We start from the raw sequence: 19,188 nt of genomic DNA on the forward strand, positions 1-19,188 counted from the left end.
ATTTTCATTTCAGCTGCTTTTTTTTTTCTTTCTATCTGGAGAGCCTTGCAATATTTTTCTCTTTCTTCTTTTTATAATTATTTATTTAATAATTAATTGTTAATTAATGAATTGAAATTTATTTTTTTAAAATGAGGTTTCTTTGTGTTGCTGCTGAGTGATGATGAGGTGGGTGGGGTCGGAGAGAAGGAGATCAATGCGATTGGCTGGCGTTTTAACGTTTTCGTGGTGTGCACAACATAAACATAACGCTGTTTGCTCTTTTCTTTTCTTTTCTTTTTTATTTTTTTGGCTCAAAATCCAATTTTGCACGCATAATTAAAAGAGAAATGGACGACAAAATTATGAATTTAGATTTCTCCTCCCACTTTAAGCCACACATTTTATCATATTTTCGAAACCGCCATTCTTCGGTTTTTTTTTTTTTTTTTGCTGTTGCTCAAACTTTTTGAATTTAACCTCCTGCAAAAATGCGAAGTTCTCCTCATTGGAGGTGGCTCTTACATACCCGATCTTAAATGGTTTTGGATTTAGAGTTTAGTTTTTTCTAAGAGTAAATTATATTTTCCTCACTTAAGATAAATTTGAATTACAATTCTTATCTCTTTTGTCATATAATATACATTATCATTCGTTAAAAGGAAAAACTTAAAATAAATTATATTCTCTTCTTCTAAGAGATGTTGGGATAATAATTCTCTCAATTCTTTGTATAATACATTTTAATTCATTTTTAGATAAATAAATATCTTAATGATATCTATAGATTTTGATTCACCATTAAAAAAATAATTTATTTTATTTTTAATTTAAATGTTGATGATAACAACAATTTGATTTTGTCAAAAAAGGAACAACGATTTGATTATTTTATTATTAAATAAATGATTTAGAATATAAAATACATTTTTATTAAGAAAAACTTTGACTTGAACGTTGTAATGTTTGCAAGTACACCACTTCCTCTAGAGAATATGAAAATTATTGATTGAAAGACGGCGGTTCAAAGACATCTCCATCTTTCAGACCACATATCTCAAGTTCGCATGGATCAAGAGTCATACTCTACACGACAAACCAAAGTACACTTTCGTGAATTGAAGCTCATGTCCAATTTTGTTAATTAAGTTCATGTAGGCACAAATACATGGAAATTGAAGATGCACGGGTTAAATTTACGTTAATGAATTCATTTTAAGCAGGTGTATGTGAATTCAATTCATTTTTAATGGTTGACAAATTTAAAAGAAATCCACGTTGAAACATATTTTGTCAATGAAAAATATATTTTCAATGCACGTTTGGTGAATTATCTAGTGCATACTTCGTGTTATGGTTGGTTTTTAGATATATAAGTTATACTTTCTCTCCATCTTTTCTTTCTTTTCATCATTCATGAAAAAAGGGTGATTTTGGGTTTCGTATATCAGGTTCTCCTTTCATATTTTTGTTGTGATTTTCGGTTTCGATGTAGCATGTTTTATTTGTCGTCTTTGCGTGACGATATTTGATTTCCCATCTTAGTACGGTATTTGTTTGTTTCAAACTGACAAATTAACCTCGATCAATTGTATACTAAATCAATGACTAGGTCACCAACATTGTAGATCCAAAGATATGTGTATTTTGATCATTTTATATTACAATATTTATAGACATCTTGTTGTTTATGTTATTAACTTTGATGCTGTGAGCTTATTCACAAACTCGCTATTTTTTCATTTTTAGTTATGTTGGGTGTGTGTTTGTTTATGATCCACTGTACTAGTTTGAACAAGGGATGGACAAAAATGTTGTGTCCGACTGAAGCCGGACAATCCAGCCCACTGAAAATCGAATCGGGTGGATTATTCAAATGGGTGGGTGGGTCTCATGAGTTAATTTTTTTGGATTGAGGTGGATAGGAATGGGTTGGTTTAGTTCCAATTTAGTGGCCCGTCGGTACCCTAAACTAACCGCCCTAAACGTGCATATATTTACAATTATATATATATTAGTGTTAATTTTACATATAGAGCCCAAACCTCGCTTAGCTCATACTAAAAGAAACCAAATTTAGTCCAAGCCTAACCCTGATAAACAAAAGGGTTAACAACCTAATCCTAGATTCTTTCGGTTCTCTCTAGTATATCGTTTCTGATTCTCCCCCTCCTTATTTGTTTCCTTCATTAATAGCTTAACCTAAACCGCCATCACAACTCACAATCTCAATTCTCAACCTAGATCAATTTCCTTCATTAACTTGCTACTCTTCTATCTCAAATTCTTAATTGACGGTCGTAGTTGCAATATGTTATATTTTTTATCCTCTCTTCCCTTCCTATAGTAGTGTGGAGCTCTTTCTCAATCACTTATTTTATCAGTGATTCGTGTTTTTTTTTATCTCATCATACTATTCGCCATTCTCCATCCAATCTAATTATTTTCCATGATTATCTTGCTTTTTTTGTGTTATTGAATCACTGGACCATTAAATTTCTATGTATAACCATACAATCCTTCACTACGACGTTCTATCTTGCTAATTTGTTGATTTTTTTAGAGAATGTTAATCTGACTCAACTCATCACACCCATCCGACAAACCAAATAAATTGAAACTGATCAATCCAACGATACCAACGGACGGAGATAGGTGACTATCCTTGCCCATGGTAAGCTTAATATTGGAATTTTTCACCCGAAAATCGACTGAATATTGTTTCCATTCCTACAACAAAAAAAATAATATTTGATTTGCCTAAATCTCGGCGTGCAATTTCAATAAATACATGGTGATAACCAACATTCACTTACTCTATCTGAAAAAGTAATTTTATAACGACAAACACCAACGTGTATCGTGAGTTTTATATGCTGTGATTTTATTTTATTTTCACATTACAACAATATCATTGTGCGTGCTCTTTCAAAAAAATAAATATCATTGCGCGTTTGAATAACGATTTTTTTAGGTAAAATAACTTGACATGGTAATTCAAATTATTCTATGTAAATGTTTGGATGATAATCTTTTTCTAAAGATAACTAATTAGTTATTCTAAACATTTTGTTCTACTAAAATTGCACTGTGGGGGTGTCTCCCTCTCACTATATTACTGTCAACGTTCATTAAAGAAATACCTTGAAAAGAAAAGTTAGTTAAAAGTTTATTTAATCAAGGTTAAAATATTAAAATAAAAATGTTTTTAGGGGAAAATAGAAGTTGTTACTGATACTCGTTTCAGGTTCATTTCTACCTAATTAACTATTACAATAATTTTATTTCATAAAAAAAAACTATCCAATTAATTCTAAAATATAAACTGAATTATCAACTTTTGGTCAAATATATGAGAAAAGAAGTTGTTAGCGATACGCTCGTTTTGAATCCATTTCGTACTCTTTTTGTTTTAAAATTAGTGTTGTTTTAGCCAAAAAAATATATATATTTTAAAATGAATGTCACTTTCAATTTTCAACGCAATAATAATTTTTTTTTGAATTATACCCTTCAATTAATACTAAATACACTAGTTCCAAAGTATTATTTTTTCTTTAATGAAAAACAAACCAATATTTGATTAAGATAATTTGGTAAAATAACATCTCTAGTTCTTTTAACTAATGCATTTCTTAATATACGCGTAAAAGCATAAAATGACATTCATTTTAAAACGGAGGGAATACTTTTCAGAGAACAAGTTTTATAAAGTTTTATAAAGATTTTTATTAATCATTATGATTGATAAAATATAGATTTTTCAAATAATGATCAATAAAATAAATTTTGACGACAACTTCGTCTTTTTTTTAATAAATCAAGATATTTTTGTGATAAATTGTAGAGAGTGGGCTTACGTCCCTCAAAGAAAAACTAGAAAATTTAATTAGGATTAGACAATCTAATGAGAATTACTTTTCTCCATTTTGTTTTTACTCATTTACGTGCTACTTGAGTGAACTTATGTTGAAAAATACACATATGCGTGTTAACTCACATTCGTCTTTTTTAGGGAAATGAACAATTCTAAATGGGAGAAGAGCAACTCTCTAATCCAATCAATGTTTTAAAGCCCAGATCGATTCGGTTGGTCGGATCGGTCAGACTGGGAACCGGAGGGTGCAGCGGTTCGGGCAGGCTACAGGACCAGATATGCAATTAGCCGCTGAAATCCGGTGTGACCCAGCCGGGTCAGTGGGCAGACCGTTGACCCAGTTTAACCCGCTCTAATTAGTCGACTATGTCTAGAACTTACTTCAGTTTGTAATTCTATTATTTTTTGTTGAATATGTTCATAACTTACTTGGGTTTGTAAGTCTGTTATATTTTGATTTCCAACAATGTTTAGAACATACTATGTTTTAACTTTTAAAGATGGAATCTGAATTAGAACTTATTTGTGAGATTTTTTATGCAGTACTATTGTTTAATGTATGAGTTAATTTGAATTTGGATTGGAATTAGCTTGAAATTGAATTGTGTTGTAGTTAAGAAATTAACTTGCAGCTGTTAATATAAATTTTTTAATGTACGAACTTTAAATAGAAAAAAATATGACAAGATTTTTTTTATCAAAATTTCGTTCATAATGTAAATTTTGGTCATAAATATTTGTATATAGACCAGATCAATAGTCATGTGATCTGACCAATGAACTAGTAACCCAGTGCCTTGACCGTGTCGATCACCGGTCCGGGTTTTAAAACATTGAATCCAATACATCAGCAAGCAGATGTGTCAAATCGGCTGTCTGATCCAGTCCGATCAGACCCGGGAGGACCAACAACACAAATGGGTCAGTTCAGCCCATTTACAATTGAGCCACTCATTCTAGAGTCTGGTCTAAACCATGTGGGCCATGACTCAATCCGACCCACTTTAGTTTTCTTATTATTTTATTTATTCACTCTTTTTTATGTATTTTGATATATTAGTTACTCACATCTATCTTTTGTTTTTGTAAAAAAAAATATTTTTTTGCTAAAATGTGATTGGATTGACATTTATGTGTAATTAATTTTTACATTAACATTAAATATTAATTAAACTCTTGATATATTACTTCAAATTAATATTTTATAAACTTCAGAATTTTAAAACTTTTAGCTAGATTTATCTATTTTAAGTACGTTTATTCATTTAAATTTTTTTAATAATAAATTTTAAATTAGTTGATTTTTTTTTAAATATAATTTATTTTCACAAAAATATAATTGAAGTATTGATCTTGTCAAAAAAAATAATTGAAGTATTGATAGCGGACCGATCTGAAGCCCGATAGGCTAACCCAGCCCAACCTAATTTGTACATGGGCTAAATGAGCTAGGGCCAAAAAAGCTCAGGTATATTTTATGTGAGCTTTTTGAGACCCGATTCGGTCTAAAATGTGGGCTAATGAACCAGATCATTTTTTACCGCTCTATAAACAAGTGGCTAAATTACGTTGGATACGACTAAAAAAACAATAAATAAACTTGCTCAGGCTCCTATTAGAACGACTGCATCTCTTGTAAAGTTGTAAATTATGGTAGAAGTGATTCACATTAAACACGTACTCAATTCATTGTCAATTATAAGCTAATTTTGATTTTGTAGGCTCATTCAATTAATGATGTATATTATTACAGACCACATACATCATTAATCGAACGAACCTAAAAAAAATTAAAATTTGCTTATAATTGATAACGGAAAAAGTATAGATTAAAGGAAGGTCACAGGTTCTATTGTCAAAAAAACTTACGGGGAAAAATATTCAAAAGTAGGAATAAGTTGGGGAAAAATAAGAAAATATTATTCTTTTAAAAAAAAATTAAAGAGTTCGGGCATTAGATAGAAGGATAATAATAGAAATATTGTATTGAAAAATAGTATCCCGTTTTTAAATATAAGCAAAATTGACCTTTTAGGTTCATTCATTTAATGATGTATGTGGTCCATATTATTAAATAAATAAACCTAAAGATTATGGACCACATACATCATTAAATGAATGAAATTAAAAATTTAATTTTCCTTATATTTAAAAACGGATGGAATAAGAGTTGATAAATTTTAATTTTTAAAAGTCAAAACATGTTCTTTTAATTTTTTAACAACGCGTTAGCATAACCAGAAAAGATTAAGCGAGGTGAATTATTATTATTTTTTTTTTTAAGGATTATGTGAGGTTTATTTAGACCGGAGGGATTAATGTAATGAATTGACGGAGATTTGACTGCATAATTGCATTAGTTTCGTGATTTGAACGTGTTGTCTAAAAACAACGTGCATAATTTGGTCCCTTAACGAGAATATTCACTCACCCTCTCCATCAAAACGCATAAATAACACACCACCACCCGTTACTTTAGTCTCATCATAACAATCTTCTCAAAAACAAAAATAATAAATAAAAATTCAAAATGGTTGTGTCTTCTCTGTTTCATCCTTCATTCTCCACCCTCGTTTTTAACGCTCCTAAACCGAATACACATAACCGCACACTCACCGTCGCCACCGCCACCACCAACAACCACTCTCCATCACCGGATCTCGCCACCGACAACATCAAAGACATCGCCCGCCGTCACCCTGCCACCTCCAACAACTTCACTGCCAAATACGTCCCATTCAACTCCACCTTCGACTCCCCTGAATCCTACTCCCTCGATGAAATCGTTTATCGCAGCAACTCCGGCGGCCTCCTTGACGTCCACCATGACATCGAAGCACTGGCAAAATTCGACGGCGCGTACTGGCGCAACCTATTCGATTCGCGCGTGGGTAAAACCACTTGGCCTTATGGTTCAGGTGTATGGAGCAAAAAGGAATGGGTCCTACCAGAAATCCACCCTGATGATATCGTTAGCGCTTTTGAAGGTAACTCTAATCTTTTCTGGGCTGAACGTTTTGGCAAACAGTTTGTAGGCATGAACGATCTTTGGGTTAAACACTGTGGTAATAGCCATACCGGAAGTTTCAAAGATCTTGGAATGACTGTGCTTGTTAGTCAGGTCAATCGCCTCCGGAAAATGAACCGTCCTTTGGTCGGAGTTGGCTGTGCTTCCACCGGTGATACCTCGGCTGCACTGTCTGCTTATTGTGCTTCAGCCGGAATTCCTTCGATTGTTTTCCTACCAGCGAATAAAATCTCAACCGCCCAGTTGATTCAGCCTGTTTCAAATGGTGCATTGGTGCTTAGTATTGACACTGATTTCGATGGTTGCATGAAGCTGATTAGGGAAATTACTTCTGAATTGCCGATTTATTTGGCGAATTCGTTGAATAGTTTGCGAATTGAAGGACAGAAAACTGCTGCTATTGAGATTTTGCAGCAGTTTGATTGGCAGGTACCTGACTGGGTGATTGTACCTGGTGGAAATTTGGGGAATATTTATGCATTTTACAAAGGTTTCAAAATGTGTAAAGATTTAGGGCTTGTTGATAAGATTCCAAGGCTGGTTTGTGCACAAGCTGCAAATGCAAATCCTTTGTATTTGTATTATAAGAATGGTTGGAAAGAGTTTAAAGCAATTAAAGCCGAAACAACTTTTGCTTCTGCTATTCAAATTGGTGATCCTGTTTCAATTGATAGAGCTGTTTATGCATTGAAGAATTCTGATGGGATTGTTGAGGAAGCTAGTGAAGAGGAATTGATGGATGCAATGGCACTTGCTGATTCAACTGGAATGTTTATTTGTCCTCATACTGGTGTGGCTTTAACTGCTTTGATCAAGCTTAGGAATAATGGGGTTATTGGAGCTAGTGAAAGGGTTGTGGTTGTTAGTACTGCTCATGGTTTGAAATTTGCAGATAGTAAGATTGATTATCATTCTGGGAATATTGCTGGAATTGGTCGTTTTGCTAATCCACCTGTTTCTGTTAAGGCTGATTTTGGTTCCGTTATGGATGTGTTGAAAGATTTTCTGTTGAGTAAAGCACCAAAGTAGTTTGTAGTAGGTTAATTTGGAGTTGTCGTTTTCACTTTTTCAGTTGTCCCTATAGTACATGTCACTCTAGTTATACTTTCTTGACTTGACAAGTTTGTGTTGACTTTTCATGTACAATTTTGTTCAAGTATTAGAGGGTTTGAGTTTATGAATGAACACATTTTACTTGTCAAATTTGGCTCTCTTGAGAACTACTTACACATTAAGTTGACTCCTGTTAAAAATTTGGGGCACTTGTTAGTTGTACTTTGATTGAGTTCTTCAAGGACAAGAACGAAGTAAGAGACAAATCCAGTGTCAACCATTTTGTGTAATTAGAAAAATTAGTTACACTCGTACGTTATACTTTGATTGAGTTTAAAACATCAAGAAAATACCAAACTTACATAAACAAGCTCTTTGAGCTGGTTTTTTTTTATTGTTTTTTTTAGTGTAATAATGATCTTATATTTCATGAAATAAACGTTGAGTTACTGTAGCTTAGAAATATATGAAAGGAACCCCAGCCACCCTGGCCCCTCAAAAAAATTGAATCATGTATTGTTTTTTATTAAAAACGAAAGTGGGATGGATTTTGAGGTTATCTCTTTGTGTCACATGATTACGCTGTTAGTTTGACCATGAATTTTGTAAGATAATCATGCGTAACAGTAGCGGGTTGCCTGGTTAGTTTGCACAAGTAATAATATTTACATGTCAAATGAACCTTTGATAATTTTCATTTTTCTCAGTTAAAGTTGGATGAGTTGAATCATGAAACTCAGCGTGGTAGGCCTCAGGACTCAATATAAGTATTATTTTTAAGACCACGTGATTGGCTGCTGTGGTTGACGGTAAAGTTTCACAATAATTGGAAGGTGGAAAATGAATGATACTACAACAGTAATAGACTTCGAATAGCATCGGAACCTAACTTCCATCTAAGGGTTATTTTAGAAAAATCGGGGAACTTGTAAGCAATATAAGAGACCTAAACAATAGTTTTTAGTTACACGTTACCTAAAAGAGAATCGTGTCATCTTATTTAAACACTTTCAGTTTACTATGTTTAGTCTGTTGTTATTGATTAGTTTCAGTTTTGAGTTTTTTCCGCCAATTTTTTTTTTTTTTTTTAGAGTTTGTTAACACTCAATAGCTGAATTGTGTCAAGTATAAAGTACTTTACTGAATCTAATCATGCTTTTCTAAAATCTAATGCCTAACACATGCTAGCTTGAGTAAAAAAACGAACATACTATGGTTTGAGATATTCATTTCATGCTTTTTCCGATAAGCTCTTGAGGTAATCACCGTCTGCAGTCTGCACGTCTATAAAATATTCTCAACGTTTTTAACATTGGACAAATGTGTAGACTCGACTTTTTATTTTCAGAATGACAATGTAAGCATGTTAAATGTTACATTAGTATTTTCTTCTTTGTTAGAATTCAAACTATACAACATTGAACTCCTTTAATCCCTTAGCTCAATCAAGTGAGCTATCCAGCCCCATTTGTGTAGTTATATTTTGGTTATTACAATTTAATTTGTATACAATGTCAGTGTATTTTTCTTTTTTTACACTTTTTTACATTGCAGTCAATCGTAAACATCCAATCATAAAAACAATTTGATTTTGATTATGATTACTTCCTAAATCATACATATAAACAGTTGTTATTTGTTGGCAATGTACAGAAAATGTACCGAAAATGTGTGATTACCCAATGTCTAGAATCAAGATAAACTTTGGTAAATATCAATTAAGGATCACGTCCATTTTAACAGTTTTGTCCAACAGAAGCATGATCCATAAATAGTTCGATTTTTAAATGCAATGACTAGGAAGAATTCATTAATGAACAAGAAAACAGAATCAAAATACCCATACAGCCTGTCAAAGTCCAGCCAAACATTTCCTTCAAATCAATTAGTAGAGAAAGCATTAACAAGTTAATATCACTCAACAAAAAAGTACAGATACAGAGATATCTAAATCAGGAATAATCATACAGCGATATGCTCTTATCATCTGATACACTAGCAAGCCGACCGCTTCGCACATCATTTCCTCCAGGTGGTCTAAATGCCACTCCCCACACTTGGTCCGTGTGGTTGCTCATCGTCTGCACAGACGCCCTCATGTTAAGATCCCATAGCCTAACAGTTCTATCACTTGAACCTGTGGCAATAGCTGCCCCATCTGGGCTCACATCCACACATAAAACCCAACTAGCATGTCCTGACATGGTCCCAACTAAGGCTTTTCCCTCAGCATCATACATGTGAACATTACCATCATCTGAAGCTGAAAACAGTAGCCTTGGATCATAAGGAGAATAAACAAGAGAACGCACAGGCATGAAGTGGCCTTCAAGGTGATGCAAAAATTTGGCTCGTTGCACATCAAAAACAGAAATGGTGCCATCCATTGAGCCACAAGCAAGTCGTTTTCCATCAGGGCTCCATGCAACAGATAGGACAAATTTCTTGCTGCCACTTTTGTCGCTGGGTTTGGGTCCTTCTACACGAGGAATTGATAGGGTGACAACAAGTTCCCACGTAGAAGTGTCCCAAAGATTGACTGATGCACTACCTCCACCAGCAACTGCTAGAATGGCACCCTGAAGGTTGAGAACTTTTAATGATTAAACAACTACTGTGTAGCCAAAAATATTATCGATTCTGGAAGAAATTCTCGTTATATACAACTGTCAAAAGGCATTGAATGACATCTCCTATGAATAGATAGTGGACCATGTATGGTTCACATAAAAGGGCACATATTAACAGTGAATCAATGGTCCAAGGAATTAAATGGTTCTAGCAGCTTTCAGTATAAGAAGAACTGAGGAATTGAACAAGCCCCTGTAAGCAATAATGGGCTATTCCGAGACTTGTTACATGCTTAAATTAGTTGGATACATTCTTAACATAAAGTGGGTAATATATGTTTTAATCAAGATAACTGACGTATAGGAAATCCGAGAATTAACCAATCAACTTCATAAGATATAGGTTTAAAACACGTGAAATTTAAACAAGTGAAATTGCCAACTGCAAACACACCAGTGCAGGACCAAAAAAAAGAAAATTTCAATATGCATGCTACAAATGTGAAATCGTGAGTGTCACAAGAAAATATTGGCAAAAATGCTTTTACTTTAGGGCAGTTAGCCGGTTACTACTTGTTTTTGTGTCGTTAAGCCCATCCCAACAATGATGTTAAAAAGTGGCAGGATTGAAAGCAAAATACTTTCTCCAAAAAACAGATGCATTTATATGAGAATGAAAGTATTAGCTGTTGATTCATAACATAAGAATTTATGTATGTTTGGATTGAAGATTCTGGAGGGCTAAGGACTTGTTTGGATTGACTTATTTGAGTTTATCTATTTACATAAGCACTTGTGGTGGGACTGTTTAAGAGAATTTATGAACACAACTTATACATGTTCATAAGTTGTATGGATACAGCTTATAACTTATATGAATACAATTTAACTTTATTTTATCATGAGTAATAAAAATAGCTTATTCATAGGCATATAAGTGCTCATGGCATAAGCTGCAAATTGAACTAATTACCCAAACAAGGCCTAAGTCAATATTTTGATATATATTTGAGATTTTAAACGAATTGAAAGAATAACAGTGAAAGATGATCATATTACATTTCAAATCACACCTGATTAATTTTTGTGAACATTTTATACCTTCCTTAATTTAGAAAGGAAAGATACATCCTCTCCTCCCCTCTCCTCCAAAACTTACCATCAAAACATACCCTTAGAAGAGTTAAGTCCTGATTTAGCCAACAGATATTTTCCCTGGATAACTTAGACAAAACATAATAAAAGACACAGTTTTGTTCTTATTTATCTTTTCCATTCTACTTTTCTAGTAGAATCAAACTGTACTACATTTTTACCTCATTTTCAATTCAATTCTAAAAATAGACCTAACACTTAAAAGAAAATACATGGTTCAGTTCCATTCTAATTTCTAACATGTCAATCAAATACTATCTTAAGTTCACAAAAAATGCACCATCAATCTAACAATTTTTTTTTTTTTGCAACAACGCTACTAATTCTCAAGGATCTTCAACACTAGAACGAATAGTTTTCATGATGTAAACTAGGTTTTAGCACCAAAAAAAACTAATAGAGATTTTGATAATGCAACAAAAATGATAGAATTCTCAGAAATTTGAAAAGCAAGACATGTAGTTTATTGATTGTATAAATTTGAAGCAAATTGAGAGAATTGAATTACCTTGGGATCGAAACGCATTTGCCAGACTTCAGAAGGAGGAGCTTCAAGAGTAGCGATAGTGGCATTAGAATCAACATCAAAGACACGAACAAAGCTATCAAGAGAAGAAGAAGCGGCAATTGAGCCGAGAGGGTGAGCAGCGACGGAAGCGACGCCGAGACAGTGGCCGGTGTTGGTGCGTTCGAGAACAAGGTCATCGGATTTCCATAGGCGTACCGTTTCGTCGAGGGAGCCGGTGAGAAGGAGAGGTGGTCGGGTGGCGGTTGCCGGTGCCCATGTGACTGCCCAAACGGAGTCGTCGTGAGCGTTGTCTATCGATTTGATTCCGGCGAGTTTCATTGCAACTGTTGTAAATTCTTTGCTCTTTTGCTCTCTACTACACAGTGAGTGAAGTGATGCAGCTTTTCAACTCTACTTCACTTCGTTGGGCCTCTCTCTATTAGTTGCCAAGCCCATTCACATATTTCTTGTGTTTTTTTAGTCATATAAAGTTGTTACATTTTTTTTCTTAGAAAATTGCTTTTTTGTTATTATAAATATAAGGAAGCATTCCTTTGAATCCTTGCACAACGATCTTCCATTGAAAAATAGAAAATATAAGAGAGAGAACATTGATTATTATTAATTAATTAAAAAATTGTAGTTGGTGGTCGAACAAGTGGCCATGTGTGTGAATTGTAAACTGAAAAGCAATTTTTCAGCTGTTGTTGGTTTGCAGAACGGTAGTTAACTATGTTAAGAGCTTTTTAGTAAATTATATGTGTCATTGTGATGTTATCAATGTCAGAAAAGCAATTTTCTTTTTCTTATGCTAAATTGTATTTTTTTAATGTTTATTTATGCTTCAAAAAATGAAGATAAAATATTTTTTGAGAGGAAAAATGAAGATAAAATATTATTTTGCTGTATAAATTTTTGAAGCTAATAAGAATATACGACCAATCTTGTAAAAAAAAAAAGTGACCAAAGTAGTTGGGTTAATGATTAATGTTTCGAGACATTTGAGCTTTTGTATTCAATTAATTTTTGTGTCAATTAATACAGTCAGCTCACACATTCGAACCCTGACCTCTACATATAGTATGTATTATCTTTAATAACTAAGCTAAGTTCACGAGACGTGTTAATTTTTTTTTGGTCTTAAATAAAGTGGTAATCCACTGAAATTAAACTCACACACAATTGTGAGGTTCTAGGTTCAAACCCGAATCACGACGTCTGGCCTTACAATTTTGACATTTGCCAATTGAGCTTGGACTAGACACAATTAATTTTTACTTGAGTAAATATTGCCCAAAACAATATACTGTAGATGATTTATTCAAGTAAAAATTAAAGGGCAAGTGGGCAAAAATCAAACGTTTGTTAGCTCCCCGTGGTAAATTGGTAGAGTAAACGATAAAGGGGAAGGAAAACCCTAGCATAGCAGCATAGCTTGGCACCCCCAATCAGGTTAACGCCAGTCGCATTGAAACCAAACCAAGCCATCGTTTTACCTTTTTGTTCAAATCAAAGCAAAGACTATGGTTTGGTTTCAATGCGAAGACTGTGGAGACAACCTCAAAAAACCTAAGTTGCCCAATCACTTCCGATCATGCCCCGCCAACAAGGTTCGTTCTTATTCAATTCATGTTCATTTCATTAATTAATTAATTATACCATGCTTAATTTTTCCGTTGTTTATGCTATGCAGCTTTCGTGCATTGACTGTGGACAAATGTTTGGTCGAGACACTGTTCAGAACCACACACAGTGTATTACAGAAGCGGTGAGAATCACCTTTATGCCTTATCTTTGTCAATTAATAATTATAGACTAGGACCCTGTTTGGATAAACAACTTAATTTGCACCTTTTAGCATAACACTTATCACAATAAGCTCTTTCTATAACCAAAGATGAATTTAATTATAAGTTGTTTTCATAAGCTATATGAACATGTCATAAGCTGTTTTCATAAGTTTTCCCCAACAGTCTCACAAATACTTATGCCAGTATGTAAGCTCAAATAAGCCAATCCTAAAATGCCCTAGGTTGTTACATTTGAACCTATTTTGAATTTAGCTCTCTAAAATGAGAAAATCACGTTTTTATTTTTATTTTTTTTTAATTTTAACTAACTCACAATTATGTCATAATGAACCTCTAATATCCATCCTTAACATTGTTAATCAATGGTTGATAATGCTTACTTCAACTCTATAGTGAGTTACTCACTCTAGAGGAGTCTGGTCATTTATTTTCCTATGTAAATAAATTATGGGTTGTTTCCCCCCTTAATTCAGCTTCTCAATTGGTTGGACTTTTGTGAAAAGGGTACCTATCTGTTGTGGGATAGGGTTTACTCGTCGGCGTCGCTATTTCTTCCTGAATGTGGCTAGGATCTTGTTCAAAGTTTCCTTTAACTTAGGATTATCATTTCTTCCTCATATCATTATAGTCATGGAGTTAAGATTGTTAACTCATCTTTTAACTACTTTAGGGCATTCTAGTTTCTACTAAAGGCGTAAAATGTATTTCTGAGATATCACTTCTAGTATTTGACTCGAAGAAACTATCAATTTGGTCCCTAAACTATCTTTCTCTCAAATTTGGTCCCTGAACTATGAAAATGAAATTAAAATTTCCTAAACTATTATCAATCTATCAAATTAGTCCCTAAATTATCACTCTCTTCTATTTTGTAAGTAGTTGGGGGACTGACTGGATGATTTATATTATTTTAAGGCTGTTTGTTATATTTCAATAGTTCAGGGACCAAATCGGAGAGAGAGAGAGAGTGATAGTTTAAGGACCAAATTGAAGGTTTATTCTATTTGACTGCACTTTATTAGTCTGGTCTACATTTAATTTTGCCAGCATATTGAATTTTTATGTTAAGTTCAAACTTTAAAATGTACCACAATCTTTTTTTTTTGTTGAGAGAGAAATATATAACGATCTTATTTTCTCCACTTTACTGGCTCATTTTGCTTTGATTTTCAGGAAAAGTATGGTCCAAAAGGCCAAGGAAAAACTTTGAATGCTGCAGCTTCCAAGCCTATCAAAGATGGCAAACAAAGGCCAGTAGTTGATATTAATGTGGGTTTATCTGAACGACCTCCGTGGTTCTGTAGGTATATACTCTATGCGATACACTTTCTAGCTAGCACTATAGTCACTAGTGACATTCAAATTACAGAGAAAATGTTATTTGAGATGCTGTATTATGTTTTAAAAATTTATAAGAGAGAAACATAATTATCATGGTCTACATATCCTGTTCTGATGGGAGTTGGGCTTTTAAGTCCTTGCATTCTTGAGTCCTCCTATTATTTCTGATGGTTCATGCGATCATAAATGGGGCAGGACAACTATCTAAATCTTTTATGTAAATGTAAACATAGGATGTAGAAAGTTAGCTGGGCTTTTTTTAACTTATGGTTGAATTATCTAGTGACCATGCTTACGTTTGACGTAAAATCATGTGAATCATACATCGGCATTGAACCTTTATTTTTTTAAACAAATGGGTTTTTGAGGTATGATTCTCTCTATTACAATACTTACAGCTGTAAATGATAGTCTTAATCAGTTAAGAGTCTAAACCGGTTATTAGCCTGCAAGTCTCTTGTGGTTGTGGATCAAGGTCTGTTTGTGAATGTACATGATGTTAGTCTTAATCAGTTAAGATTCTAAACTGGTTATTAGCCTGCAAGTCTCTTGTGGATCAAGGTTTATTTATGAAAGTGCATGATATTAGTCTTAATCAGTTAAGAGTCTAAACCAGTTATTAGCTTGCAAGTCTCTTGTGGATTAAGGTCTGTTTGTGAAAGTGCATGCTAGTAGAGTTCCAAATACATTTCTTAGTTTAATTGGTTACATTTATTCTTTGAATAATTTGCACTACCGCATGTTATTTACTTTTTTTCCTTTTTAAAATTTTCGATTGTAAATGTTATGAGTGTCAACTACCAAAAAAGGCATATTGTAGTGGTCTGAGACTATTTTGTAATAAAAAAGCAAGAGATGATTCTCTTTACCAATTGTTATTTTTCTTCTAGATATTATCTCACTCTTATAGTTTGGTCTTATTAATTATGCTCTACTTATTTGTTGCTTTGCAGTCTTTGCAATACAAAAGCTACCAGTAAGCAAGCACTTCTTCTCCATGCTGAAGGAAAGAAACACGGGGCGAAAGCCCGAATGTTCCATGCTTCGAAGCAACCACCAGTCCAGACAGATAATTCTGCCCCTGATGCAAAGGATGCAGTGGAGACAGCTTCTAATGGTATGTCAAAAGATGACAAAATTGCAGAGCAGCCAAAGTTGCACGAGTCGTCTGAACAAAATAACCTGAAACCGGGGAATGAAGTTTCTTCTGAAAAGAAAAAGAGGAAACGTGAAGCATTAGAGGGTGATGTTATTAAAAAAAGCAAGAATGACACATCAGTTGACGCGGAAAATGGGGAAGTAATTCAGGGCGAGAAAGCAAGAGAGAGGAAAATAAAGTGGAAGAAGTTTATCAAAGCAGCCTTGAAATCTGTATGTGTGTTGAATTTTGGAACATCCTTTCTTGTTTTCTGTTTATTCTAAGCATGGTATGGTCATATAGAGATAGTGAATGACTTTTAAGGGGGACTCAAGTATAGTTTCTAAAATTGCATTTTTAATGAACTTCCCCATAAAATTTAGTAAGTTTTTTATATTTTTTGTACATATAATTTTCCTACGGTAGATAGTGTCCTTATTGTTTTACTTGTGGCAGCATCCTGATGGATTGAAGATGAAGAAACTGAGAAAAGTTGTCTTCAAAGCACTGAAGGAATCTAGCATTGTGGTAAATGAAAATGAATTGAGCGAGGCGATTGAGCAGAAGGTATGTCATTGTCCATCTAGTGAGTTGTGCTTCTGTTAAATTGTCCTTTAGTAATAATTTTAATAAATAATGTCAATTTTCTTACGTTAAACTTTTGCTTACAGATAAACTCCAGCTCCAACTTTGCAGTTGAGAACAAGCATGTGCGATTAGTGGTCAAAGATTGAACATTCCTGTTGGAGATGTCATGACCAAGAGTCGTTAATTTTTGTCTGCAATTGTTTGATAAACATTTGTCCCTCAAAAGTATCTCCTAGAATTTATGTGTGAACGGATATTTTTATTTTTTTTTTGAAAGTGTGGATAATTTATTGGTTTGTTGGTGCAAAATTCAGTTAATATCTTGTTTTTAAACAAAAGAGAATATTTAGATGAAGATTCCGTTGGTTTGTATGCTCAATTACAAGTACCACACAGTGATTTGGGTGCTTTTATGGCCAATCGTATTAGAGAGCATGATCAGATTTTTATTTTGTTTTATTCTATTTACTTAGTTTAATTTTGTCCTTTTATAGGTGCAGTTATTCATATCTTACAATAAAAGTAGAACCTGATGAACATTCTTATATCAATTATTGAGTAAATAGGCAATTATTCATGAAATTGTACGACGTTAATCAATTTATCCCCTCTGTCAAATTTACGTTTTGCAAATGCCCCCACTTATGTGCAAAATGCCCTATGAATTTGAAAATTTATATATATAATTTTTCTTATCCTTGACTCAAAAGATATTTAAGACAAACAATTGGCAATTAACTCTAATATTTAAACTCTACAATATTACAATCTAGTATTACAATTAACATTTGAATCCTTTATTACAATTCAATATTTCTGATAACAAAAAGCAAAATAATATAATAATCTATAACCATTTTGTAATACTTTATTAGATATGGAAATCCAAACTTAATAATATTTCGTTTGTGAATACAATGAGCACGTGGCAATCAACATAAGCATTGCCCTATGGAGCCTAACACTATTTGACAATATTGATGTGTTTGACACCTATGTTAGGAGTCATAAGCTAGAATTCCAAAAAAAAAATATCAATTCAACGTTGTTTTGATAGAAAAATAAGAAGTTCAAAATACCCATTAGGTAGGATTGCATATATGGATACAAAACGGGATTAACCAGCTATATTATGACTCTACTTTGTAGTGTTCTTATGATGTGTTAGACATCCGATTATTATGTTATTAGGATGAAGTTATTATGTTATTAGGCAGCAGTTATTATTAAGAAGTTATTGAATAAATATGGAAATCAAATGAAAAACCAGTATGCATTTTATTTGAGACGAGATATTGGTTTGGGAGAGACCAAACTCCCAAATTCTTGGAGGGAGAGACCCAAAACTCTCAATTTTCTAGGGAACCCATTGTATCATCAATAAAAGTAAGTTATATATTTATGCTATATTTCTATATTTGGTACCAGTTTCTATCATGATAATTAAGAGAATGCGTCTTAAATAACTTAAATGTTAAAGCTAACTGCTAATAGTTTTCCTTTAATATCTTTTGAGTCAAGTATAAGAAAAAATAATATAAATTTTCAAGTTCAAGGGGCATTTTGCACATAAGTGCAAAACTTCAGGGGGGGTTATTTGCAAAACGCCATGTTACCTAACAAAATAATTTGACTGAGGGGGTAAATTGATAAACGTTGTGCAATTTTAGGGGGTAATTGAAGTTTTGTTAATGTTAGAGGGATAATTGACGAAACTTATAATTTCGGAGGGATAGTTACCTATTTACTCATCAATTATTAATGTAATTACTTTATATGTACAAATTGGAACGTGCGGACTCACGGGTTTGATCTCTGACTCTAGCGTATAAAAAGAATTAGGTTAACAATCAAAAAACAAAATAAGTAAATCATTTTTAATTTCTGTATAATGTAAATCATTTTTATTAAAATGTTATGTAAATATAATTTAACTATTTCAAATTTAAGATGAAATTGCTAAATTAAAATATTAAATGGTTATGTTATTAAGTTAATGATATTTTAAGGTTATACCTTAATTCAGTGACGGAGCTAGAAATTTTGGATAGTGGGGTCATCATATATATAAATTTGTAACAAAGAATACATAAGATTGCAATCGTAAAATTTAAATTTAAAATAATGGAATTTAATTGTA

General features: G+C 33.0%; 3 protein-coding genes across 3 annotated transcripts; 2 read left to right on the plus strand and 1 right to left on the minus strand.

Moving 5' to 3' along the window:
• Nucleotides 1-6,256: 6,256 nt before the first annotated feature.
• On the plus strand, nt 6,257-8,203 carry LOC25494197 (threonine synthase, chloroplastic). Its single transcript, XM_013602983.3, has one exon. The coding sequence runs from the start codon at nt 6,387-6,389 to the stop codon at nt 7,911-7,913; it is 1,527 nt and encodes a 508-aa protein (XP_013458437.1). The 5' UTR covers nt 6,257-6,386; the 3' UTR covers nt 7,914-8,203.
• Nucleotides 8,204-9,717: 1,514 nt separating this feature from the next.
• LOC25494198 (WD repeat-containing protein VIP3) lies at nt 9,718-12,618 on the minus strand. Its single transcript, XM_013602984.3, has 2 exons — nt 12,171-12,618; nt 9,718-10,516 (listed from the first exon to the last, which is right to left on the minus strand). The coding sequence occupies exons 1-2, from the start codon at nt 12,507-12,509 to the stop codon at nt 9,890-9,892; spliced, it is 966 nt and encodes a 321-aa protein (XP_013458438.1). The 5' UTR covers nt 12,510-12,618; the 3' UTR covers nt 9,718-9,889.
• Nucleotides 12,619-13,520: 902 nt separating this feature from the next.
• Nucleotides 13,521-17,497, plus strand: LOC25494199 (UBP1-associated proteins 1C). Its single transcript, XM_013602986.3, has 6 exons — nt 13,521-13,780; nt 13,864-13,938; nt 15,155-15,285; nt 16,276-16,693; nt 16,917-17,027; nt 17,132-17,497. Exons 1-6 carry the CDS (start codon nt 13,694-13,696, stop codon nt 17,192-17,194), a joined length of 885 nt encoding a protein of 294 aa, XP_013458440.1. The 5' UTR covers nt 13,521-13,693; the 3' UTR covers nt 17,195-17,497.
• Nucleotides 17,498-19,188: the final 1,691 nt, after the last annotated feature.

Source organism: Medicago truncatula, chromosome 4, assembly GCF_003473485.1.
Source record: "Medicago truncatula cultivar Jemalong A17 chromosome 4, MtrunA17r5.0-ANR, whole genome shotgun sequence".
NCBI lineage: Eukaryota > Viridiplantae > Streptophyta > Magnoliopsida > Fabales > Fabaceae > Medicago > Medicago truncatula.

What these genes read in the sequence shown, in the direction of transcription:
- LOC25494197 (XM_013602983.3), top strand. Translation starts at nt 6,387, where the DNA reads ATGGTTGTGTCTTCTCTGTTTCATCCTTCATTCTCCACCCTCGTTTTT.
- LOC25494198 (XM_013602984.3), bottom strand. Translation starts at nt 12,509, where the DNA reads ATGAAACTCGCCGGAATCAAATCGATAGACAACGCTCACGACGACTCC. An exon ending in AAATGCGTTTCGATCCCAAG is followed by an intron (nt 10,517 to 12,170) that starts GTAATTCAATTC and finishes CTCAACCTTCAG; the next exon opens with GGTGCCATTCTAGCAGTTGC.
- LOC25494199 (XM_013602986.3), top strand. Translation starts at nt 13,694, where the DNA reads ATGGTTTGGTTTCAATGCGAAGACTGTGGAGACAACCTCAAAAAACCT. An exon ending in CACAGTGTATTACAGAAGCG is followed by an intron (nt 13,939 to 15,154) that starts GTGAGAATCACC and finishes TTTGATTTTCAG; the next exon opens with GAAAAGTATGGTCCAAAAGG. An exon ending in TCAAAGCAGCCTTGAAATCT is followed by an intron (nt 16,694 to 16,916) that starts GTATGTGTGTTG and finishes TACTTGTGGCAG; the next exon opens with CATCCTGATGGATTGAAGAT.